The sequence below is a fragment of the Lobosporangium transversale genome (genome assembly GCF_002105155.1).
Source record: "Lobosporangium transversale strain NRRL 3116 chromosome Unknown BCR41scaffold_31, whole genome shotgun sequence".
Lineage (NCBI taxonomy): Eukaryota > Fungi > Mortierellomycota > Mortierellomycetes > Mortierellales > Mortierellaceae > Lobosporangium > Lobosporangium transversale.
The window spans coordinates 291,894-317,660 of NW_019029009.1; the positions used below are offsets into that span (position 1 = coordinate 291,894).

General features: G+C 41.8%; 6 protein-coding genes across 6 annotated transcripts; 3 read left to right on the top strand and 3 right to left on the bottom strand.

Annotated features, from left to right (window-relative positions):
• Positions 1-208: 208 nt before the first annotated feature.
• Positions 209-3,501, bottom strand: BCR41DRAFT_398430 (kinase-like domain-containing protein; the record flags this gene model as incomplete). The annotated part of the gene is made up of 5 exons (XM_022028964.1): positions 209-877; positions 1,037-1,343; positions 1,515-1,685; positions 1,930-2,096; positions 2,992-3,501. 5 exons carry the CDS (start codon positions 3,499-3,501, stop codon positions 209-211), a joined length of 1,824 nt encoding a protein of 607 aa, XP_021879239.1.
• A 1,729-nt stretch (positions 3,502-5,230) lies between these two features.
• BCR41DRAFT_357791 (p68 RNA helicase) lies at positions 5,231-8,127 on the top strand. The gene is made up of 2 exons (XM_022024959.1): positions 5,231-6,362; positions 7,639-8,127. Exons 1-2 carry the CDS (start codon positions 5,246-5,248, stop codon positions 8,013-8,015), a joined length of 1,494 nt encoding a protein of 497 aa, XP_021879240.1. The 5' UTR covers positions 5,231-5,245; the 3' UTR covers positions 8,016-8,127.
• A 119-nt stretch (positions 8,128-8,246) lies between these two features.
• Positions 8,247-11,342, top strand: BCR41DRAFT_372509 (hypothetical protein; the record flags this gene model as incomplete). Its single annotated transcript, XM_022026689.1, has 7 exons — positions 8,247-8,249; positions 8,413-8,606; positions 8,724-9,004; positions 9,361-9,714; positions 10,072-10,163; positions 10,341-10,454; positions 10,995-11,342. 7 exons carry the CDS (start codon positions 8,247-8,249, stop codon positions 11,340-11,342), a joined length of 1,386 nt encoding a protein of 461 aa, XP_021879241.1.
• A 237-nt stretch (positions 11,343-11,579) lies between these two features.
• Positions 11,580-12,817, bottom strand: BCR41DRAFT_372510 (hypothetical protein; the record flags this gene model as incomplete). Its single annotated transcript, XM_022026690.1, has 2 exons — positions 11,580-11,645; positions 11,912-12,817. 2 exons carry the CDS (start codon positions 12,815-12,817, stop codon positions 11,580-11,582), a joined length of 972 nt encoding a protein of 323 aa, XP_021879242.1.
• Positions 12,818-13,007: 190 nt separating this feature from the next.
• BCR41DRAFT_131117 (hypothetical protein) lies at positions 13,008-13,786 on the bottom strand (the record flags this gene model as incomplete). The annotated part of the gene is made up of 1 exon (XM_022019484.1): positions 13,008-13,786. A coding segment is annotated over one exon (779 nt), but the record flags the coding sequence as incomplete, so codon positions are not given.
• A 6,294-nt stretch (positions 13,787-20,080) lies between these two features.
• BCR41DRAFT_357795 (hypothetical protein) lies at positions 20,081-25,698 on the top strand. Its single transcript, XM_022024960.1, has 7 exons — positions 20,081-20,569; positions 21,365-21,507; positions 21,734-21,945; positions 22,150-22,779; positions 22,940-23,178; positions 23,286-24,166; positions 24,263-25,698. Exons 1-7 carry the CDS (start codon positions 20,475-20,477, stop codon positions 25,669-25,671), a joined length of 3,609 nt encoding a protein of 1,202 aa, XP_021879244.1. The 5' UTR covers positions 20,081-20,474; the 3' UTR covers positions 25,672-25,698.
• The last annotated feature ends 69 nt before the right edge of the window (positions 25,699-25,767 follow it).

Consider the following 25,767-nt stretch of genomic DNA (forward strand, 5'->3'; position numbering starts at 1 on the left):
GAATATTCCCATTGTTCTATGACAAATGATTGTTAGACCCACTGATATACATATATAAAAAAAGGCTAGACTATTTACAAGTTTGAAGGTCGATCATCTGACGAAAAATGTTTGGAGATGGGATGACAAATCTGTGCAACAAATAACAGATAGAATCACAAAATGTGATGTCAATGTTACCAGAATTGACTCCACTCTTGAAGTCTTTTCAGAATGGTGATAAGGGCGATATTTCAGGAAGGCCAAGGTCTGCCTGCGGACGTGTGGTCTGCTGTAATTGTGGATGCTGTGGATATTGGCATACCGACAGTTCATCTCCTTGTGGAGATTCTGACTGAAGTCGTTGTAATGCTTGCTGGCGCTGCTGTAGCTGACGCTGCTGCTGTTGTTGTTGTTGTTGTTGTTGTTGTAGCAGCGACGCTGATGACGATGGTTGTTGTGATTGCTGTGATTGCTGTGATTGTTGTAATTGTTGTTGAGACGGTGAAGCTTGCGGAGAAGGATGGAACTGCTGCCCATTAGCTACAGCAGTATGTGTACCAGCTGGTTTCGAAAGCATAGCATTCAACGCTGTAGATGAAGCAAGACCAATCGGTAGTGATATGGAGAGACCCCTTCTCCTATCCTTGTCTTTCTCTTTAATATCTTTCTTACGTAAGCCCGAGAACATGCTCCTCCGCTTGTCTGGAGATTGTTGTACAACATCCGTTAGGAATTTCAATTCCTCAGTCTCTGGCATGTCCCTGAACCAATTACTATGTAGAGCTTGATAAGCTGTCAGTCGATTCTTGGGATCATATTGAAGTACACCGGTAATTAACTCAAGTGCCTCTTCAGTTGCATTCGGTAGCGCTTCTCTCAAAGTACGCAGCGGTGTCTTTTTAATTTGAAAAAGCACAAGAAAGGAGAGAAAACATGAAAGACAGAGAATTATTTTAGTAATTTCTCAAACGCAACAAGATCAATGGTCCCGTTTCATATTGAATCGATTAATATCGCAAAAAAAAAAAAAAAAAAAAAAAAAAAAAGCACTTACGGCAGGAAATGCAAAGCCCATGCGGGCGGCAATCTGGACACCTTCTTTCCATTCACCACCAACCTTTGGTGAGATTCCGTTCAGACTTTCTCCAGGCGCGAATGCATCTGGCTGGGGTTGGGGCTGGGGCTGCCGTGGTGCGGGGCTTCCAAGTACACTGCCTATCCGCATAATCTGATCGATATCACTATTACCAGGAAATAATGGTTTGAGACTAATCAATTCTGCAGCAATTGCTCCTATTGCCCACAGATCGACGGCACTTGAATAGGCTGTTGATTTCAAAACAACCTCTGGTGAACGATACCTGAGACAAGAGACAAATAAAGGAAAGACAATTAATAAAAAAATTCGGAGAATTTTTATTCGACGATTTGGAATCTACACAACACAGCATTTCATAAGCTTCCTTATTGATGGTTTAAAAAAAAAAAAAAAGAAGAAGTATAGATACTGTCGAAGAGGGATATTCACTTACCATCGAGTACTGACATATGTTGTATAAGGTGGACGACTCTTGAGCTCCCTTGCTAACCCCAGATCAGCGATTTTGACGGTATCACCCGAGATCAAGAGATTTTCTGGCTTCATGTCACGGTGCATGACTCCCTTTGCATGCATGTGTTGTAGTCCACGAAGTACTTGGAAGCTGGAAATGACAACAATTGATCGCGTTGCATATTGAAATGATAGTAATAATATTAATAATAACAATAGCAAAAAAAAAAAAAAATTAATTGATCAATTTTCTGCAAGGGTATAAGAGTAGTGACGAGAACAAAAGCACAATGACGAGATCATCCCCCATTGACTTTCTACTGTTGGATGGATTCAACAATGGCGTAAAGTAAATAAATAAAATAAAATAAAATAAAAAAAGTATATCTTCATACACTATGCTTTTGATACGAGACTCTTCTAGTCTGACTCCGTTTTGATCTTGAATTAATTGATAAAGATTTCCTTCCATCAATTCAAAAACCATATGCAATTCCTTTTTCTCTAAGAAAAAGTGATGCAGCTTGATGATGTTAGGTCCAAAGCGAAGAACCTCAAGGGCCTATTAAAAGAAAGTAAAAAAAAAAAAAAAAAAAAAAAGGAGGAAGATAGTGGTGATGGATCAAAGGAAAAGGGATGTGGCCGTCAATAACTATCCATAGTTAGTGGAGAGCTAATACAGTAGTCTGCATTTTTTACTTTTTTTTTTTTTTTTTTTTTTTTTTTTTGGCATTGATGCTCCGTTCATCTCTATAGTGAATACTTGCCTTAACTTCCTGTAGAGACCGACATTCACTTTGAGACGTAAACTTTTTCTTCATCTTTTTGATAGCAACCTATTTTTTTTTTTTGTGTTATTTTATATTTTTATAGGACAACATGATTGTTTTTTCATCACACATGGGCATTTACGCATGCGAAGAAGAGCACCAAAAATAATGCAGACCAAAGCATAGTAAAAAAAAAAAAAATGTTAGAGAAAGAAAAGTTATATGTAATATACATGTTATACATGTGAGCATTCAGTGCTTGCTTTCGTTGCTTTTTTGCTGACATGCCTATCCCTATTCACCCTCTTCCTTCTTTCCTTCCTCCCCTATCCCATATCGCATCGAATGAAGAATGAGATAAGATAGGGTGAAGTCAAAAAAAAAAAGAAAGAGCAAAACATGATCGTGTGGATATCTCTTAAAAGGTGTTGTGTACCCGCCTCCACCGATCCCCATAACTCTTTCTTTGAGCCACGGACATTCATGCACACAGACGAGAGAGACATCGAATATCAACAGAGTTCACAAAGTGACCCCCATGTCCGAAACTTGTCGAATAAAAGCAAAAACGCACAGCGTCTTTATTTGTGGATGCACGCCCATGCAGAAGCGCGTCTTAATGTTTTCCCCCGATAGGTCTGCAATAATAATAGTTTTAATTATAATAATAAGAATAAGGCCACATACCAGTTCGCCAGACACTTTGTGCCGTGCTTGGACAACTGATCCGAACGAACCATTGCCCAACTCTTGCAGGACTACAAACTGATCCATCGAACGTGCTACTAACAGACTATGATGTGTTGAAGACGATGAAGGTGACCCATTGCTCTCATTCAATGGAATGGCAGATGGTGCGAGGGTGTGTGAAAGGAGGTCATGCTGAGGAGTTGGAGGTAAACTTGCTTCCCTTCTTGGATTATAGTACTGTATTGCCTCTACTGCTGCTGCTACTGCTGCTGCTGCTGCTGCCGCTGATATTGTTGAGGAAGAAGGCGAGAGATATTGTTTCTTTTCTAATACAAGAGGAAATGCGGGGGAAACGGCCATAACAGCAGGCATGGCAGAAGCAATGGGTATATCAACTGTGGGTGACGGAGGAGACGTTGGTGTTGGAGGTGTAGGACGAGTGTGAGGTAGGAAGAAGAAGGAGGCCTTTCTACCGGCCCGTTGAAATGTTTGAGTTGCTTCAGCCATTTCGAAGAGGCTATCGTATAATTGTGGTATGATAGTTCGACCCAAAGGCTGACCGAAGGAAGGGGGGTTAGGATATGGAGTGAAGAAAGGGGAAAGTCCCGAGAATGATTGTTACAAAAAGGATTGTAAGGTTATATGTGGTCGTTGTTGTGGTCGTTGTTGTGGTCGTTGTTGTGGTCGTTGTTGTGGTCGTTATACGAGCGAAAGAGAATGTGTGTGAGAAAGAGCAAGAACTTTTTATTTTTAAAAAAAAAAAAAAAAAAAAAAGATAACAGGGGAAAGGAGAGTGAATAATTTATAGGACTATATGAAAAACAGTTAAGTCAAAGATGAAATGAGGAAGACTCTAAATGAGAGTGGAAATAAGAGTGGAGAGAGAAAGGAAAAAAGAGAGAGAGAAGGAAAGAGCAAAAATTGAAGAGAGAGAAAGGGAGAGGGTGAAGGCAGACGAACAGGCAATTAAGTGAGTAAAGCGATTTGATAATATTAAAAAAGCACTAGAGTTTACGGCCTCAGTTTTTCGTTTCTGCTCAGTTTTCTTTGGGTGATTATCAGAGCTGCTCTCTTTCCAAGTAAATAGAAACCCTATCCAATTCATATACGCTTCACTGTTTTCTCATATAAAAAATAAGTGTGGATCTGTTGTGTAAGAGATTGATAATTGGAATTTGGCTTACCCATTTTGTCTGCCCATTACATTCAATGAACACGTTGAATACGTATCCGTTACCCACAGCCTCTGTTCTCTCGGTCTGATGAAATTATCTTGCATCGTTTTGACGTGTAGGTTTTACTAAGGTCGATTGAATACCAATCAAACTACATGGCATCATCATTCTCTCTGCAAAGGAAGAAGGGAGGAAAGAAAGAAAAGAAAAGGGAGTGTAGAGGGGGGAAGGGGGGGAAACAAAAGCAGGGTGTAGTTGGGTGATATCTATTTGAATCGTCTTGTGGGTGTGTGAGATTTTGAAAGAAGGATTGGATGGTCAAGAGGAAAGGAAAAGAAAAGGAGAAATCTCGCATGGTAATCAGGCCAGACTAGCCCTGTCAGATTTCAATCATCACAGAAGATTGAAAGGAGATTAAATTGGCCCGTGCCACAAACAACGTGACTTCCTTAGTGTGACGTTATCCTGTGTTTTTTTTTTTTTTTTTTTTTTTTTAATATTTATTTTTACCTTGATACCACCTTTTCCTCTTCATCACTTCTCACTTTTTTTCAATCCTCCCATCGCTTTCCTCCTTCCTCTTACTATCTCTTGCTGATCTACAGCAAGTCATTCTTGTCTCACCAAATTAAAAAAAGCTTTAGTATACATAAAGAGACATCACATTATAATGTCATCCTACTCTTCTTACGGTGGTGGTGGATCATACTCCAGTGAAGCTCACTCCTCCTCCTCTACCCGCTATGGAAGCAACTCCTATGGTTCGTCTCATGATAGAGGCAACGATCGCTCATATGATGATCACAGCAGGCGCGATCGCAAACCGTATGTATATATTTTTTATCAAGTTTCTTTGGTTCACTTTTACACTAGTCCTGCTTACGCTATCTCTCTAACTTGAACTTGCCTTTTTTTTCTTTTTCTTTCTCCCTAATATATTTAGTTATGATTCGCACGATACTCGTGGAGGCTACAGTGGTAGCGGTGGCGGCTATGGTGGTAGCAACAATAACTATGGTGGTAATAGCTACAGTGGTGGTGGTGGTGGTGGTGGTGGTGGTGGTGGTGGAGATAGAATGAGCAATCTGGGCAACAGCTTGAGTAAACCTCAGTTCGATGTCTCAACCTTACCAAAATTTGAGAAAAACTTCTATCAGGAGCACCCTGCTGTTACTGCCAGATCCCAGGCCGAGGTAGATGCCTTCCGTGCCAAACATGAAATGACTCTCTATGGTCCTAATATCCCCAAGCCAATCGAAACTTTCGAAGAGGCTGGTTTCCCTCCATATGTCCTGAAGGAGGTCATGGAGATGGGCTTCAAGGCCCCTACTGCCATTCAGGCTCAGGGTTGGCCTATGGCCTTGTCTGGACGTGATGTCGTCGGAATTGCAGAGACTGGTTCTGGTAAAACTCTAGCCTACTGCTTACCTTCGATCGTTCATATCAACGCCCAACCTTTCTTGGAGCCTGGTGATGGTCCTATTGTTCTCATTCTAGCTCCTACTCGAGAGCTGGCTGTTCAGATCCAGCAAGAATGCACAAAGTTTGGAAGTTCTTCTCGTATCAAGAACACTTGCGTGTACGGAGGTGTTCCTCGAGGTCCACAGATCCGCGATCTATCTCGTGGTGTTGAGATTTGCATTGCTACTCCTGGTCGTTTGATTGATATGTTGGAATCCCGCAAGACTAACCTTCGTCGTGTCACATACTTGGTCTTGGATGAGGCTGATCGCATGTTAGACATGGGTTTCGAGCCACAGATTCGCAAGATTGTTGACCAAATTCGCCCTGATCGCCAGACACTCATGTGGAGTGCTACCTGGCCCAAGGAGGTCCAAAGACTCGCTCAAGATTATCTGAAGGATTACATTCAAGTTAATGTTGGATCTCTCAGCCTCTCTGCTTCTCACAATATTTCACAGACTGTTGAGGTTTGTGCAGAGCATGAAAAGCGCGGAAAGCTCATCAAGCATCTGGAACGTATCATGGATGAGCGTGATCACAAAACCCTTATTTTCACAGGAACTAAGCGCACCGCCGATGATATAACAAAGTATCTTCGTCAGGATGGCTGGCCTGCTCTGGCTATTCACGGAGATAAGGCCCAGAACGAGCGCGATTGGGTATTGAACGAATTCAAGTCTGGAAAGTCTCCTATCATGGTTGCCACCGACGTTGCATCCCGTGGTATTGGTAAGTTGAATAATATATTTTATATATCGCTTTCGCCTCAGCAATCAGCTCGACGACATAACATGACGACATGACGACAGTTTGACTCTCGCGCAACAGCTTTGTTTTTCGGTGTCAATCGGAGTTTTTCATCACTCTGCATGCAATGCAGTCTCATCAAGTGTAGACATTTTGTTCTATCACGCTACCCAATGTCTATGGCTCATTCAATATTGAGAATGCATATTGAGAATGCATATTGAGGCATGCCGATAATTATAGCACAGGCCATCACATATCGGCATGATGACTATACTTAGAACAGGATAGCAACAAATTCTTCAGCAATTTTTCGACATTGCCAACTCTTCTCGACTGTCAATCCCATTTTGTTGCTTCCAACGCATATTGTCGTGATACGATTGAATGGAATGGGGGGGCGTGGTTATCGAACAACACATCTGTCTTTCTACTTGTTGCTCGATGACAGCCCCGTGAATACCCTATCTCCAGTTTCAGGTGTCGTATTTTGCTTATTCCATCCGCCGCTGCTCCCGCCGAGGTTTTTTATTTTTTATTTTTAACTTGGCATAGCAGGGGAGGGCACTGGCGTACTGGCAATGATGGGACTCGGACTTCATTTTTTGTTGTTGCCTACATGTTTCCTCTTCTGTTGGTCGCGCTTCATTATACCGTAATATTAGGCGCAATCATAGAATCCGGAGTTGTGGGCAATTAGCAAAATAAATAAAATGAAGTAGGGGTTATAGAAACATGACGAGACTTCCAAAGTTCTCGTTTTTGTCTCTTTATCTCTGTCTCTTGTCTCTCTCTCAAATACTGTCCACTGCATACCAGAATCAAATGAATGGCAACTGAAAGAACAGAAAAAATTTTTGTTTTTTTATTTCTCTTGTCATGGCGCCATTCTAACTGTTTTTGCGTGTGCGCTGCCTTTGAGCTTCAGTTCAACAGTTGAGAGATCCTCTGCAACAACACCACCAAGAGTAACAGCAAAAAAAAAAAAAAAGGAAAGAAAAAAAAAGGGAAAGGATCTCTTCACAAGCTCCTGGACATTGATTACTTGACCTCTATCGATAATGAATCACAGTCAATGCTAACGACATTAATGCGAGCAAACGCCCGATATCACCACCATGACAAGCGACTATAGAAACGACCATATTTGATCATCGTTCTTTTGATAATGTAATGCTATGCTATTCTCTAGTGATATTTCTGACCAACCCTCTATTTCTTTTCCTTATCACAAAAAAAAAAAAAAAAAAACCCCCAGACGTGAAAGATGTCAAATATGTAATCAACTATGATTTCCCCAATAACGTGGAGGACTATGTCCATCGTATTGGTCGTACAGGCCGTGGAGGCAATACAGGATCATCCTTCACATTCTTCACAATGGAGAACGCCAAGCAGGCCAAAGAGCTAGTTGGAATTCTTAAAGAGGCTAATCAGGAGATTGATCCTCGTCTGTTGGAGATGATGCACACGAGCGGCGGCGGTGGTGGTCGTGGCGGAGGACGTGGTCGTGGTGGCGGCGGACGTGGAGGATATGGTGGTGGACGTGGTGGTGGTTATGGTGGATATGGAGGTGGTGGATACGGAGGTGGTGGATACGGAGGTGGTGGCGGAGGCTATGGCTCCAGATACTAAAAAGAAAAAAGCTTTTTCTCTCGTCTCTCCTCTCTCCTCTCTCCTCCCTTGATTACTCTCTTTATTTTTTTTTTTTTAACAATAGACAGACTTTCATTCATTTTCATCAAAACTTCGATCTCATTAAAATGTTGCAAGCAACTCTTTAAATATATTAATATATTACAATAATTATTTTTTTAAGGGTCCAGGTGTATACAGTGAGAGGAAAATAAGGAAGTAAAGGTTATTATGGTAAATAGAAGGGTATTCATCTTGCGATTTAAGAGGGGAAAAAAAAAGAAAAAGAAAAAGAAAAAAGATTAGCGAGAGGAAGAGGTTTGTCCAAGTTCATGGCGCACGTCCTTCAGCTTTGTAAAGAGCTCCAGGATTTCGGCTCTGATTGACTCTTTCTGAGCTTGCAGGAGACCCGATTCATCTACGGATAGATTGTTTGCCTGCTCTCTCTCCTCATCGTGCTGTTGAGGGAACTGTGCCTGTCCTAGATGCTCTTGGTGCTCTTGATGTCTTTGATAATCTGATGACTGCTGCTCAGGCTCTGGCTGCTCATCATGCGAGCAGCGATCCATGGAGATCAGTGGAGAGGATGAAGTGATAGTATGAAGTGGCTCTTTTCCAACGACAGGACTAGAAATAGGAGACAACAACTCTTGACCTTGAGCTTTCGCATAGTCCTCCTGGCTGATCCAAGTTGGCGGTTGCTGATAGTGTGGATCGACATATTGGTCACGTTGCTGTGGTTGCAGTTGCGGTTGTGGTAGTGGCTGGGGTTCTTGAGGGTGACCATGATGATGAGGAGAACGATAGCGATAGCATCGGTGATGACGTAGTCCGTGTGGTGGACAAAAGAATGGTGAATAATAATACTTCTGGGGATTCATGGACATGGACGGATGCTGAGGACGCAAGGAGTGCTGCGACTTTGAAGAAGGATGTCGATAGTGCCTCCTTGGCCTTGGATGACGATGATATTGGATCGGCAACAAATCGTGTCTCTGCTGCATCAACTCGACCATAGATGATACTGTTACGAACAGATGCCATACATTTAACGCTGTCACAGCCATGCCAAAGACCACGAACCCAAATATGATCCTTGAAAAAATACGCGCTCGATGATCTTGATGTTGGTCATCATCCGGGACCTTAAACTTGAAACGTGATTGCTGTTGTACTTGCTCTAGTTTTAGTTTTTGCTGAACAAGTATTTGTTGTTGTTGCTGTTGTTGCTGTTGTTGCTGTTGTCGTTGATAATGCTTATGATGTTGGTCACGAAGAGAGGGGGCAGATGCAAAGGATCTGATAGATGAGTGAGAAGCCAAGATCGATCGACCCGCAACCGCAGCGTGGCCTGCGCCTGTGCCCTCAGGCGACTTTGGGAACGACTTCCGTGTTCTGGTAGGCAATGCAAATTTGACACGGGTACCACTGTCACTCTGTTCCTCAGCTGCACGAATCCGTGCCAAGGACTCTTCAGATGCAAACACGGCCCGTTGTGAACCTTGCCTTGACAGCGATGAGAATGGGCTTGGATCCATATTCATACGGTTGTCCTCAGTCTGCTCACTAGATCTGCCACCAAATAGTCCTAGTCTCTTGCGCACAAAATCTCCCCAAGGGAGTGGAGTTGTCGGCGTACTGGGCATTGATGATAAAGATTCCGCTGCAGCGGCGCTTTCTCCTTTAGTCGGAGTGCTAGGTAAAGAAGTCCCAAATAACAACGACAATGGTGAAGAAGCTGCAGAGCCTTTTGCATCACTATAAGTCAATGCGGCCCCTGCTGCCGCCGAGATGAGTGGGAGTCCAGGAGCTGTCAATGATCCGAGAAATAAAGCGAGAGTAGATTTTTTTTCCGAAGGCAGCAATGGCGTCAGCTGATCCTTAACACTTGCAGAGACAGACTCTGGTTGTGGTCGTGCAGAATCCAAGGACAACTGAACAGGCGTCTTGGTGCTTGATGATATCGCTGTTGCTGTAATTGACGACGTCTGTGAAGTTGCTATAGTATGGGAGGTCTGCTGAGATAGCAATGACTGAGCGTGATTCATCCTTGTAGGCTCGACAGGTAATGATGATACTACTGCTGCCGCTGCAGGGGGCTTTGGAGCTTCTGTTGAAGCAAAGTTAACTTCCCCGTTACTCAAGCTGGTAATAGTAGTGACGAGTAAGGAATCGTTTGGTATATTGTTGGTGACAACCATTGGGGCTCTAGGGACAGTGGCGGATTTTTTGCCCGCTTTTCTCTTGCGTGCTTCAAAGAACTTCACAAGTTGTTCACCCTGAACCTCAGCTAGGTCTTGAAGTTGCCTGATGAGTTCTTTGTAGAACCCACCGGACCCTTCTAGTGCGCTGGCTTCGACTCTGGTGCTCCACATGATTGACTTCTTAAACTTGACTTCTGTAAAGCATTTGATCCTGGTTTTCTCAGGAGCTTCCCAGGTCATACAGATTTGATTGACAGTGGAGAAATGCTCGCCATATGGAACATTAGGTGTCCGAGATTCGGAATGGACTAGGATCAAAAAGTCACTGAAATGAGTCACTTGCTGGGTCTCGAAGCAAGCTGTGGATGTCTTGGCCACTACAAAAGACGTTAAAAGAAATAAAATAAAAATAAGCTGTTATTACAATACAATAAATGATATGAATGTGGTATACATGGTATAAAATAATAATACAATGGACGTACACATTGGTACTTTAAAGGACACAGAGTACTCCAGGTTACGCTTCTGACCATCCCATTCTACTGCAGATTCTGCCCTCTTCTTCTTGTCGCTTTTGTTGTCATTTGGCTGTTCATAGCGTTCCCAGGCCATAATCTTGATATCTGTAGATCCATCCTTAATACGATGCGTATCGCAATTCAATTTATCTCCTTGACCTGCCCCCTTTCCGGAGAACAGGATCTCAAAGCATAGCTCCAAAGGTAAAGGGACCACTGTAGAGACGACAGCATTCTTGTAATGTCGTTGACAGCTACATGACACTGGACCAGATGGAGATGGAGATGGTGACGGTGACGACGATAGTGGTAGTGACGATGCCAGAGCAAGTTTGGATACTACTTCTGATATTGGATCCGTAGGGTCCGCAGTATCACCAATTTTGGTGGCGTTTCCTGACATTTCCAAACGAGCATCTCTACTTCCCTTTCGAGTATGTACAGCGACCCTACTTTGTCCATCGTTGGGGCTGGGTTGCACCGCTGCGTGCGCTGTCGAGGACGAATGGGAGATCTTGGTTGTAGTCAGCGAAGGTGATAGTAGCACAGGTGGTGGTGTACCTGAGCGAGCACCGTCACTACGGATAGGATTCGACGATTGAGAAGCTTGTTTAGGAATAGTTGATGATGATAGATTAAAAGTATTGCTGTATTGATGGTGGCGGCGTTGTTGCTGTTGGTCCTGTTGTATGATAACCTCCTGATTATACTCCATTGTCCCCTCTGACCTCTTATGGCCACTTTTGGGCTGACTAGAGCGCTTTTGTAAGAATCCTCTGAACCCAGTAGATTCTTGTTTATCAGATGAAGCAGCACTGGCAACAGATCCTCTTCGGCTTTCAGATGACGATAATGATGATGATAATGAAAACGAAAAGCTTTCTTTCAATGGCGATGAGACCATGCTATTATAACTATTATCATAATCCAATCCAGGACTATTCCAAACCTCGCTCAACTCCTGTGCCAACGCTGGCGGCGTTGGTAATGGCGTTGGTAATGGCACTATTGGGGTAGAAGGACGAAGCCGTGACAAAGACAGCCGTTTATGAGGGGCGAGTTGGTCCATATTTTCAGAACTGGAAGAAAAGGCCTCATCCGTGATGACAGAATACGTTCTAGGCGTCCTGCGCTTCTCTCTCAACTTTTCTACTCCTGTCCGTAGACGTACTTCTTTTTTCGATTCAAACATACCAGTACCAGTATCAGTCGTATCTTTCTCCAGTACTGTTGTCGTCTCCTCCACCATCTGCGATGATTCATATTCTGTGCTACTGAGGGTTTGTATAACTTGACGATGGATAGCCCAATTACGTTCCATAATGGCATAAGCTTGCTCACGGCTCATGAGACTCGTGAACACATAATCCTTAATGGACGAATCTCCCTCTGTATTAGTCATAGGATCCTGAGAAAATGTCGGTACTTCTGTTGTGGACAATGACGCGGTGGCTGTAAGAGGAGTCCTGACACGGATTCGAATGGAACTAGGGAAGACTCCCATCTTCTTTTCCTTATCAACAGAGATCAGGTCACGATAGTCGACCATGACGCGAACGGTCCTTCCAAAATGTTTACCATAGAAGCACACATGTGTCGCTGTCACATATAACGTTCCTTGCCATAGAATCTCGCGTTCTAATGCACAAGCAAAATCATCAAAATGACGTGGACAAGATGACAGAGCCAAGGTAGATGGTGAGACTGTGGAAGAATAGTCTGAGGGTGTCGAAATTGCAGTGGCAAAGGAAGAAGAAGGTGGTGATGTCTGTGAAGGGGCTGCTAGACAAGGTGCACAATAGGCAGAAGGGACCACCACTAGATCCGCAAGTTCTGGAAAAGATTTGATAAATCTTCTCTGTGCCTTTGTTAAGCCTGTACGAAGTCCAGCTGAAGAAGAAGCCGTAGCCGAGGTGACAGAGTACTCAGACTGAGGTCGCCATGGAAGGCCTAGTGTGAATGCTGGTCGACGATCAGAGCGAGAGCGAGGTACAGGTACAGGTATAGGTGTTGATTGGAGAATCGTTACAGATTCGGGAAAATCGACACTACTAATACTGCGGTCGTGTACGCCCATGGTAGGCCTCTTTTCTGGAGATATATCAACTAGGCTAGTCGTGCCTTGACTATTGTTGCTGCTGACTTTTTTTTTTAAGGAATAAAGAAAGGAAGGGATGAAAAAGGATTGTAACATTTTAAAATTTTGGCCATGAGAAGAGTCGAAAAAAAAAAAACCTATTTCACACAGCACACGAGTCCGTTCATATTTTTTCTGCCCAATGCCCTTTCCTATGTTGTTGTTGTTCTTTGAGCCATTAATAGGAGGGCTCAAAGAAAGAAAGTAAGGGTCGTAAATTGCAAAAAAGGGCTCGCAATGATTTCTTTTACCTTCTTTTCGTTTAGAGAATGTGGTTTCTGAACTGCTTCTACCTTCGGAAACAGGTTTGTTCAGCTCGGCACTTCGGCGTCGAATCAAGTTTTTGATTGAATTTTTGCCAATACCAATGGCGGTGGTAGCAGTTGAAGGAGGAGTAGGAGGAGGAGTCCTACTCCTAGATCCAGATGAATCACTACTAGGAGTAGGGCTTGGTGAAGCTGATTCTCGATTACTATCGTCACGATTACTATTATTATTATTGCTGTTACTGCTACTATTACTCTTATTATCACTTTCAACAGGTGATGGTGATCGTGTAAAGCCTTTAGACTTTATGCGATCCCGACTTGTCCCTGTTGAACTTGAACTCGTGGTTGTTGGATTAGATCGCTTCCTTAAGAATCCAAACACACGCTGTGCAGGCTTGATATTGTTGCTGTTTGTCCCATTCACATCAATAACTGGACTCGGACTTTGTGTACGAGTCTGTCCCGTCGAAAAAAGGGGGAGGAGAAAAGGAGACAGCAAAACAGAACAACGAAGAACAATAACGAGTTGAAGTTGATTAATGTTTGAAGATTGCGTAGTTGGATCAGCGAACAGAAGAGAGTGGCGTATTTGGATTAGCAACGTGTAAAAAAAAAATACGGGAGGACCATTTCGGAAAAGAGATATCCCTTTTTTTTTTCTCTAGCCCTTTTCTTCTCCAGCTCAAGAATGCGATAATGTAATCAATATCCACTATTCTTCAATCATAATAAAATATATTCAGGTATTCAGGCTTGAAGCTTTAATAGGGGTGGGGTGTTGTTCGGCAGGATAATAGGGCAATTATTTGATGCAAGAGATCTTTATCCACCACGGAGCATAGGAGGGGAGAGGGAGGAAACAAAAAGGTGCATGTGCATATGCATACATGATTATACTTACTGGCTCTGAAGGCTCCATTATGTCTCCAAAAAGATTACTTTCACTACTTTTTGTTGCAGCAGTAAAGATTGGCGACCAAGTCAACCCCTCTCTTTCCCTTAGCTATGGGGATGTTGAGGCAATTGAATCAAGGCGACTAGACTAATATTAACGAAGTGAATGGTTGCTGATGTTAGCCAATCTCGATGTTGGATTGGTCTGAAACAAGGGAAAAGAATTGGCTTAAAGTCTTAATGTTGTACACCAAAGTAAAGAACAGTGGAAAGGGAATACATGGGACTGTGCGGCAAAAAAAAAAAAAAAAAAAAAAAAAAAGATCAGGAACAAGATGAATTTAAATGAATGAGTTTGAGGAATGAAGTATACGCCCCGGGTTGGAATGACCTTAGTGGAAATAAAGTAGAGAGAGAAGAATTGATTAAAGTCGTGTGGAAATATTAAAGAAGTTGCGTCCTGCTATTAAGCTGTGTCGTGTTGCGTAAAATTGATTTAAAGAAGGTTGAAATGAGAAATGTGACAAGGAATGGGATGGGCTAAGCTCCAGAAAATGATGTGGTACGATACATAAAAAGAAAAGAGAGAGATGGAGAAAGGATAAGGGAAAGGGTGTAATGCGGTTGAAATGTATGAATTCTTGTTCAAGACAGATTGAGCTGCAAGGTCAATGATAATAAAAAAAAAGGGTGTATGGCCTGATTGAGGGTTCATGCTAGAGATAAATAGGGTCTATCAAAGAAAGTTGAGCCTGGACAAAGCAGCCAGAGAATGGAATGAGACGATGTCGAATTCGCATTCAAATGAGCAAGAAAAAAAAAAAAAAAAAAAAAGACAGAAAGACAGAAAGACAGAAAGACAGAAAGACAAAGAGAGAGAAGTAAAGATAGGATGAGATGGAGGACGAGATAAAATGAGCAGAACCATCGGACAACATGATACTCCTCGAAAGGTACATCACATAATATGAACATGATTGTCCCCAAGTCTAAAACTAAAAATGCATTGCAAAAAAGACCTCATCCATTTCGCCCGTCCATTTCGCCCGTCCATTTGGCTAGACCTTTTTTTTTTCAAGGCATTTATTTGTTTTGCAATGCCCGAGTATTGGTTTGTTCACAGACTCCTTTTTCCCACTTTACTGTTGTGTTACAAACAGGTTTAGAGTATGGACACTGCAATGTTCAGCAAATTTACTGTTGACAAAATTGTTTTGGCATTCGCACACACAAAAAAATAAATAAAAATGCATCCATCAGGCGAGCGAAGTGAGCAATTCTTCACTTGAATTTGGATTGGGCGAGCTCAATGGTGGACAATGGCATGATCACTCAGTAAGCCAAGCTGCATCTGCAACCTTACTTTGTTTAACCTTTTGTTTCTGCCAAAAAGCCGACTCTAAAAAAAAAAAAAAAAAAAAAAAAAAAACTGTTTACTGTGTCTGATATTAGAATCAGCAGATAAAACATACGACACACAAAATGTCCACCTGTGTTGTAGCCTGGAGCGCAGAAAATGGCACGCACAGTAAACTACTCATCGCTTGGTCGACGAAGGAAATATAGCAGTATATACATTCATAATCGTATCCGAAGGTATCACTTGCACAGCCCATGTCAGGATAGGTATGGACGCCTGTAGTTATTTTACTTGACTACGTATTATATTACTCAGGCGCGGAAAGTAATCCTTCCTCACCCCCATCCCCCTTTAAAATATCAACAAAAGGACGGTAAAAATGTAGTACTTTACAACATCAATAACAATAACAGCGATGTCAAAAAAAAAAAAAAAAAAAAAAAAAAAAAAAAGAAAAGAAAAGAAAAGAAAGGGAGATCTTCGCTCTCATACATTGTAGACTACACTATATCGCTAAACATTAAAAAGATGACCAATGTCTCCTGCCTTGAGTATATGAAAGAGCATTTCTTTCTGCGTAGAAGCACTCTTAAAACTAACCAATTCCACATTTCCTTTATTATTCCCCAAGATGACATCAATGGTATGTGGATAAACGTTCTCTTATAGCTTGAATATGCGTGTATTCCAGCAAGGATTTGACCGCCAGACAGAATGCATCTTTGTTTTCTTCGCTTGAGTAGCTAGCATGCATGCATGCGGGAATAATAGGCAGCAATAGAGCATAGCCATGCCTTAACATGAAAAAAATAAAATAAAAATAAAAATAAAAATAAAAAAAATGAAAGAAATAGCCTTGTGCCACGAGAGTGCTAGTTAGACTGCATCTTCGATTCCTTTTCTCCCTCCTCTCCGCAATGCTTACACAAGTATACGTGTATAGTTGTTGTTGATCGCTGATCACTTCAATCGTTCTGCCTACTTTATCCATTTATAAATATTCTGTCCTAAAACAAAAAATAGGAGACAACTCCCTCAATTTGATTGGCTGACGCGTGAGTGGCCTGAGAATCATTTTCCTAGGCAAACAAAAAAAGCAAAATATGGTCACGAGTATATTTTGAGCCGCCAGTGCCCTGCTATTTTAATTCGTGTTTATAGAAAGAGGCCCAAAGAAGTGCATGTTATTGTTGCTATAAATATATAAGATATATTATGATATTCGGGCATTGCCGAAAAAAAAAAAAAAAAAAAAAAAAAAAAAAAGACCTTGCAAGTATTATTGGCCTTTTTGAATAGGTCCTTCTTCCCCTCCTTGCAAGCTTGGCGGCTGTGAAAGATCTTTCAAGAATTTTCGATTTATATGATCTTTGAAGCAAATGCAATGATGACATTTGACAGGAATTGAAAACATGTGGGCTATATCTTCTGATATTGTCACCTCCATCATACTCTAGAATTTATTGAGAGAAGACTTTGTCTTTCTAGACAAAGGGAGGAGTTTTTTTATCAGTTACAGTAGTTTACTGTGCGCTGTTGTCTTCAGTAAGAGTCGATGGTTTCTCTTCAAATATTTCTAGATGAATGAAGTTAACATTCTAGTTACGAGATAATGGTCAAATTTGGTTGATATTCTATAATTATTAAATCATTGACTTCGGAGTTGACACTAAGTATACGTCAATGAATTGGATGCATAATAGTTATGCATGAATTCTTCTAGTCACCATAAGCATTTTACTCGCCTCCGGTGTTAGTGAAGAGTATAAGTTTCCGACATGGTTCATCTGGAGTTGAAGGGACTGTTGGAGGGAAGCAGAATTCTACGCTCCATTGTAATGGAATAGCAACCAAGTGTTATGGATAAAGATAGGAGATAGATTCCAGTAGGGATGCAGACCGCTATTAGATTGAATGATTATGATATACGCTCTCACTACAGAGTGTATAGAATGCTCAGGGGATTGCTTCAGTAACTGCGACCAAAGTGGTGTAGGACTGCTGTATGGAGGGGCTTCAAGCTTAGATAATAGCCATGTTTGTAGGGCTGTAACAAAGCTTAATGAAGGAGGGGTGATGATAGGAGACTGTGGTCTTTTATGTACATGCAAGTGATTTGACTTGTCGGATATAACATTACATTATGACAGACCTATAGAACACAAAAGGGTCTGTGTGGAATGGACATGTTAGTTGAGCAAGGATCCGTTGCTTTTGATCACACTATTGCTGAATCTAGAAACAGATAAAAGAAAAGAGGAAGAGGGATCGTAGCATTCCATAGTCGGAAATAAAAAGACCCTTTTTTGTCTAAATACTTTTTATTTTGGTGCCTGCATGAGCACGTGCACAGAGTGTGTAAGATGAAACGCCCTTGCCCCTATTCGGGTGCTCAAATGAAATGCAATGTTACACATGAACTACCAAAATGCTTATTCCTACGCGGAGAAATAGACACGCTGACATAGAAAAAAAGAAAACAAATTCTCAGCATTGGTTCCGCGAATAAGATGAACACGCTGATGGAAATAACCCTAGTTTTTTGCTTTTTTTTTTTTTTTTTTTTTTGCTAATTATTATTCCATGATCAATAAAAGTTGTAATATACTTATATAGTATAAGATGTATGTACCAATGTATTTACTTTATATAAACAGGGACCACCTTTTTCTTTTGTGAAAGATGGACAAACTCCCTGACCAATCCTGATTCTGTAAGATTTTTTGACGCTAGCGTAAATGACGCGCAATGTTATTGAAATGAGCTGGAAAACAAAGCCAAGGTAATCGGTTCTATTTGGTCTATAATAGTATGATCAATAACTTTTTTTTTTTTTTTTTTTTTTTTTTTTTAATGATTCGTGTCTGTATATTCTCCGTGTCAAATAAACAAAAAAGAAAAAATAATCATAAAAAGACTATCAACATTGATATCTCTGTATATCTGTATAATGATTGATAACAAAGAACTAGAAGCTTGAATGTAGAAAGAACTTCCATATTCTGCGACGTTAAAGTTTCTTTCGGACGACAGATATTCCTTTTGCTCTCTTTGAAAAGGAAATAAAAAAACGTCGCTTATAGAAACTGAAGGGAAAAAAAAAAAGTTATATGTACTATTGCATGCAGCCATACGCCATGAATAATATTATTCATTAAAAATAAAATAACAAAGGTTTTTTGTACGCAACTAAATATTAAACATTAAATCCTCTCCTCTCTAATGGTGTGTATAAATTTAAACCGTGGGCTCAGTCATCAGCGAATATCCACAATGTCGCACAACATTCTGCTTCATCCCTTCTGGTAGGTTTATCACAGCAGGGAGGAATTCGCTGAGTTGGGGATTGCTCTAGAAGCTTAGAAAAAAAAAAAAAAAAAAAAAAGGATGACACATTTTATAATCTGCTTTTGACTTTCTGTCTTTGTTCCATTGAGATTATCTTGTGAATGCTCGTGTTGTATATGTGCTCTACCAAAAATAAAAGGCAAGACGCTCGTCAAAAACTTAACCAAAGCAGATTCAAAGATTGTGTGTATCCTTCTTGTGCATGTTTTAAGAATAGCATCCAGTGAGAAGAACGCGATGGAATGTAGAGGAAGATGGCGCTGACCAAGCAATGCGTCTATGAACGCCCAATTTTAAAAAGGATATGCGAGCCGGGAAAAAAAAAAAAAAAAAAAAAAAAAAAAAAACAACGACGACAAGGGAAGATCTAATGGGCTAAAGTGCTTTCGGAGGATGAGCCCTGTTTGATGTGGTAAGGATATCTTTACTTGGCTGTAGCCATAGAAGAGAAATGAAATATAATCAGATAGATCTTTGATGAGTACTGGAAGAAAGATCACAAAGAGTTCTTAAAAGGGCAATTGACCTCTCTCTCTCTCTTTTTTTTGAGGCATTACGTTGTGCAAGTTCAACAATTGTTGTGGTTGTGTCGAGTTGTAATTAGCAAAGGGCACAGAACAAAGGAACGAAAGGCGCTAGTAAACTAGTAAAGCCCCTCCTTTTGTGCTGGCTGGCTCACTGTTTTTTTTTTTTTTTTTTTTTACTGTTGCTGCCAATCTCATCTGTCTCAAAGTCTTCTAATGTTTACATTGTAGTTCAGTCAGGATGACAACAGCAAGGAAGGAAGCAGATGGCGATGGTCTAAAAGTAGGTCAGCATTTGTACTTTGTTGTTGCACCAAAAGTCATTTGAGAGAAAGTAATTACTGAACAATGAACACAAGGACACATGGGCGTGGAGCGCATTAAAGGAAGACATTTTGGCATTTGTCTGTGTGAAAAATATCTGTTTGGCAATGAATCCATTGCATCTTCATCTCATCGTTTTTTATTATCCCTTACCTCTTCATCACCACATCTCATTAGGCAATGAATGATGTTCTGTAAGAAATAATGTGCAATGGTGTGTCAAGTAACAAAAAAAAAAGGGTTCATTAGGTTCTCGCTCCTCTTTCTTTCTTTTTCCAATCTTTTTCTCTTTTTCTTTGTCTTTTATTTTTTTGATGCTCCTCTGTTTCTGCTCTGATTCTGGCTTTTTGCTCTTTCTCTTTCTGGCTGATTCTGTTCGTCTGTCTCTCCACGGCTCTCTTGCACGAGCACCACATCCGCACTATCTCTTTCTCTATCTCCATCTCATACACCCCATACACACCCTCTTTTACTTTTTTGTCTTTTTTATTCTTTTTATTCTTTTTTATTTTTTTATTTTTTAATCCTTTTTCTCTCATCCCGACATCTTCTTCTTCTTCTGCCGCCATCTTCTTTTCCTCCATCCTGTCTTGCCAGTCTCTCGACATCTCACGCCTCTCACGCTCCATTCCCTTCGCGTTCCAATCGCTCCTGTTGTTGTTCCATTCCACGACTTTACCACACCACTCTTTCTCTCGACATTAACTTTTATTCTTGTTTCTTTCATCGTCCCGCCTTTTCTCCTTGTGCTCTTATTATTGTTTTTTATTTTTTATTTTTTATTTTCTTTATTTTAATACTCCGAGCCACCTCTCACACATTACTTGTCATCCAGTCATCCAGCACCCTGCACTCATTTCAACAAAGCTCATCATCTCATGGAGGACCAAGATCCCGTATGTTTGGGTTGCCATCGCTCCATTGAAGAAGGCAGTGTTGTAGCCTTTGGAGAAGGTTTGTGGCATGTGCAATGGCAAGTAATTATATTTATACTATTTTTCTTTATATCATAAGCTTGAACAAAGAGAAAGAGAAACACACCATTGGAGCACACCATCTCTTCTAATTCTGTACCTGAACTAGGGAGGCACAAGCCAGTTGGTCCGAGTGGTGCTTCTTTTTTTATATTTTTTGTGTGCCTAACTAAGAAACACATTGATGTTATATACACCATGCATTGGGATGCAATTGTCTAATGTACCAATATCAATATCCGCGTGGATAAATGTACCCTTTTTTTATGTTGTTATTGTTTTTGGTGGAATAAGCAACATATGCATCGTACATGTTCATTCTTCCACAACTCCTTAATTGCTACTCACCTTGGAACATCAACTGAAGAAGAAAGAGAAGAGTCATATCAGACAATGAGTTTCTTGTCCTGCGGTCAGGATAGAATGAATTGCCAGCCAGGATCTGGGGTTCCATGCACAGACACTAATTGTTGATCGTTTCATTTTATTTTTATTTTTATTTTTTTTATTTTTTTATTATTATTATTATTATTATCATATTATTATACTTCTTGGTACCTCTGCGCCTGTACCTGGATGTATATCTTCTATCCGACAACTTTGCCATTTGCTGTCCTTCAAACCTTCCATCTGCCTGTTTGTCTGCCCCGCCAAATCATGCCTATGTCTGTTGCTTGATCTCCATCTGGATTCGGACCTACTCCATAACTTCATCCAATCTTTCTCTTCCCCTTTCTCTTTTTTGTCCTCCTATCCATTGCTTGAATACTTGTTTGTTGTCTCCACTTTAATAGCTTCCGATGTGCAAAGTGCAAGAATAGGGTCGAGTGCGACAGTAATTTACTGCTACTCTCGGATGGTTCTCCTATCTGTGAGCAATGCTCCTATAGCTGCAGTGCTTGTCGGAGACCTATCCTAGATGAGGCTATCATGACAGGTAAGGTTAATATTCACTTTTCTTTTGATCAAGTCTACAAAGAGCAAAGGAGAAGCCTAAATCGCTCTTGTAACTCTGGAGTAAGAGGAGAGATGGTAGCCATCATGACATTTGAGAGTCAGATACTCCTACTTTAAGGGGAAGAAGCATACGAGACGAGAACCTCATTCTTCCATACTCACTTACCTTTTTTTTTCTTCCCTCCTCTCTTTACTATGAAATACAGGTGATGAGGCATACCATGCTGATTGTTTTCGATGCTCTCAATGTGATGCCAAGATTGAGGATCTGGTGTTCGCAAAGACATCTCAGGGTATCTACTGTATGAAATGTCATCAGGAACGGAAAGAAGCCAAACGTCAGCGGGAAGAACGTGAACGCATGGAAAGAGCGGAGCGAGCCTTAGAAAAGTCGCTGCCAACGATCCCAGAATCAGAAGTATGTTCGCAAAGAAAGGATCTATGGATATTAAAAACGGCTTTTTTATTTTCATCCGAACAATCCTTTCTCCTTTTTCTCCATATTGCTCGTGCATCACGCATTTCTCTCTCCTTTTTCTTTTTTTTTTTTTTTTTCACAAGCTCTTTGCTCTTTCCATTCGGTTGGACTAACACACCATTTCTATCATCTCTTGTTTCCTAGATGCAACAGCAAAAGCATCCTTCAACTATCAATCCCTCTAGACCCACTAATCTCCTTCCAGAGAGACATCATCACCAAGAGACTCCACGCACATATCATGACTTGCCAAGGATTCCTCAACCTACTCCATCCAACTATCATGGCACTCATTCAAACAATAATACCCCACCAGTACCATCACCTCGGCTTGAATCCACTTCAAAACCTGTTCCTAACCTCCCTACCACTGGAAGCGCACTTCCTTCAGTCGATATTGGACCACCATTCTTACCACCACTTGCGTTTGGCCTAGATGACATTGTACCAAGTGGATTTGACCTAGGAGATATGTTGAGTGGCTCTGAAAAGGATAGCAAGGAAGCCTCTCCATCAATGCCCTCCACTCCTTCATCTAAGGATATCCAACTCGTTAATGGACAAGATGCCAGCTCCTATAGACTCAGTATCGCTCGAGCTGACGCACAACTGAGCTCAACATCTCTGAACAATAGCGACAAGTCTAGTTTGAATGGGGGCAGCAAGACACCTTTAGAAAGTCCCAACTCCAGTACCTCCTCCGGTAGCAAGCGCATCTCGGATCGCTTTATGAACAGCTCAATATCCGCATCTCCTACTGTTGAGAACATGGAGGTAAACCCAAGACATTTGCGTATAGAATTTCAAACAAATTCGTTCCTCAGGCTCACCATAAATAGGATCTGTAGATTACAGCGCCTCCTTCCCTGCCTCCTGATGATTTTAATGTTCTAGATGACTAACAATTTTTGTTATAAATACGATCCTATTTTAGGATATGATGAATCCGGCTGAGGCTGCTGTGCTGATCCGTGAGCTGCGCCTCGAACTGGCCAAGTATAACCCGATGAGTCCTTTAATTCATGGAACCCCTCAACAGGAGTATGGTCTTTTGGCTGAGAAGACTGAGAAGTTGAACCAAAAACATGCGCAGTTGGAGAAAGCTATTCGCGACCTGTATATCGAAAAGGATCTTCTTGGAATGGATCTTGAGGCTATGAACGAAGAATTAAAGTAAGTTTTTTTGTTGTTGTTGTGCCTAAACAATGTGAATCAAAGTAAATAAATGCGAGACATGATTTGGATTGACAGCTGACTATTTTTTTTTAACGCTATAATAGAGCCAAGAGTGAGGCGCTTGCAAGCAACAGTGCCGATAAACTTCAGCCTACAGCGTCATCCAATCCTCGTATGAGTACAAGCCACGACCTGATGAAGCAAGCATACCAAGTGGAGGTCAAGGCTCTTCAGGAGCAAAAAGAGCGTCTCCAGCGTGAGATTCAAACCTATGTCGAGCAACGTGATGGCGTCCTAGACGAGATGCAGATTCTGAGCGTACGAAATGCTGAACTATCTGCTATGAATAATGACATGATGAGAGAACTGCAAGAACGCAGGCCTGGACCTCCAGTTGCACCATCTTCAGCTGCAAATAGCGGTGGCGGAAGTATGTTCTCCCTAGGCAAGATGAGGAGACAACGGCAAGCGAGTGGAGGAAACCAGCAAGAGCTTAAGGCATCACAGTTAACTGTCGCCCGTAGCAGCGATTCTACCTACTCATTCAACTCGACCCACTCTGATGAACAAGGTCGCCCGTCATCGAAAGGCAAAAAGTCTGACGAAATCCAAGAAGATATTTTTGGAGAGGAGATTGTCGCTCCCAAGAAGTTCAACTGGAAGAAGGGTACCATGAACACGCTTTACACAGGCGTTGGCACGGTCCGATCTGTTGGAGCCATGTTTGGAAAGCTTATTGTAGAAGGACCCAGTACAGGATTGGACGTCCCCAATAATAAGGCCAATACAGGAATGTTGACAGATAATGGAAGCTCCAACAGTCAGGTTCTCCCACCAACAAGATCATTCTCTGTGAACAGCGAGACTGGCTCTCTTAACGGACGCATCCCAGAGCTGCATCACTTTATTCAGCACAATTACTCCAAGCCAACACGCTGCGAGTATTGCGATGAGAAGCTTCGAGGCCGTGAATACAAATGTCGTAGTAAGTTCCTTATTTTAAATGTAATATGCTAGATAATGATGTGAAAGAATCTAATTTTTTTTTCTCCTTCTAACTCTTCTTCTTCTTTACCATTAGCCTGTGGGTTCCAGATCCATGGACGCTGCACGCACGAGTCTGTGCCTTCATGTCCAGGCAAGCCCAAGGATTCAGATTCCTCGAGCATTCGTGGTGTCAATTCTAGCGCAGGAAGCGGTCACGGACTCCCACCTACGCCCCCTACACCGCCTGCTAAGCAGATCATGTTTGGTAACGGTCTTGTTGACCAACTGGAGATTGAGCAACGAACCATCCCACTTGTTGTTGAAAAATGCATTGAGGCTGTTGATGAGCGTGGCTTGGACGTCGAGGGTATTTACCGTCGTTCTGGTATGGCTGCAGAGGCAAGGCAGCTGGTACAGGCATACGATATTGGAGTTTATCCTGACCTTATGGATGAGTCGCTCTATCAAGATATCTGTTCGATTACGTCTGTCCTGAAACAGTATCTCCGCAGTTTGCCTGAGCCTCTTGTTCCTTTTGATCTTTATGATGAGTTTATGGAGGCCATTGCGCTGCCGCACGGGGAGTCCAAGTATCAAGTCTTCCGGGATTTGTTGGCACGTATGCATGTCGCTCATTATGAGACTCTTAGGACTTTGCTCCATCATCTCAATAGGGTCACAGAGCATGAGAGTATCAACTTGATGACACCCAAGAACTTGTCTGTGGTCTTTGGTCCCACTTTGATGCGAAATCCTGATCCTAGTCGCGAGATCATGGATATGGTTTACAAGAATATGACCATTGAATTTTTGATCGTCAATACGTCTGAACTTTTCGGTCCACCTGAGAAGCCAGCGATGAATGGCAACAAGAGCGAGATCAATGGTGGCGTCAGCGGACAGGCTTCACCAGGTGCTTCTACTGATGTGCCTGCAACAACCCTATCTCCAATGACTCCACTTGCGTCTTCGCTTACGCCTCCATCAACGCAGGGACAAGGAGCAGTGACGATTGCGGCCGTCAATGGATTCCCTCACAATTTTACGCGTCAGCGTCAAGGCTCCTTCAGTAGTTTGGGGCCACACAGTAACGTGCCGCCACCACAACCTCCTACCAGACGAATCGCTGGACATGCACCATCGCCCGTGATGTCTCAGGAGAATGGCACTTTTATGCCTACATTGCCACCTAGGTCAAGTTCCGGTGAGGCTGTGCCAACATTGAGCCAATCACAGCCACAGCAGCAGAACTATTACCAACAACAACAACAACAACAACAACAACAACAACAACAACAGCAGCAGCAACAACTCTATCGGCCTCAACAGTTCATATCGCCTCAACCTCAGCAGCATCAAACCATTCAGCAGCTGAAGCAGCAACAACAACAAAGAGAGCAACAGCAGCGAGAACAACAGCAACAGCATGCAACATCGAATATTGTGATTGAACAGCAGCAGCAGATGGCCAATCCTGAGGTTGACATGAGCAACTTCCCATAAGAAAGGGATTGAGGGAAAAAGCTGGATACTCTCTTTTTATTTTTTTTATTTTTTTTTTTATTTTTTTTTTTATTTTTTTTTTTTTTTTACATAGTC

Coding starts and splice junctions, on each gene's coding strand:
- BCR41DRAFT_357795 (XM_022024960.1), top strand. CDS start 20,475: ATGGAGGACCAAGATCCCGTATGTTTGGGTTGCCATCGCTCCATTGAA. Junction 20,570..21,364: donor GGTTTGTGGCATGTGCAATG/GCAAGTAATTAT, acceptor CCACTTTAATAG/CTTCCGATGTGCAAAGTGCA. Junction 24,167..24,262: donor CCGTGAATACAAATGTCGTA/GTAAGTTCCTTA, acceptor CTTTACCATTAG/CCTGTGGGTTCCAGATCCAT.
- BCR41DRAFT_357791 (XM_022024959.1), top strand. CDS start 5,246: ATGAGCAATCTGGGCAACAGCTTGAGTAAACCTCAGTTCGATGTCTCA. Junction 6,363..7,638: donor CGTTGCATCCCGTGGTATTG/GTAAGTTGAATA, acceptor AAAAACCCCCAG/ACGTGAAAGATGTCAAATAT.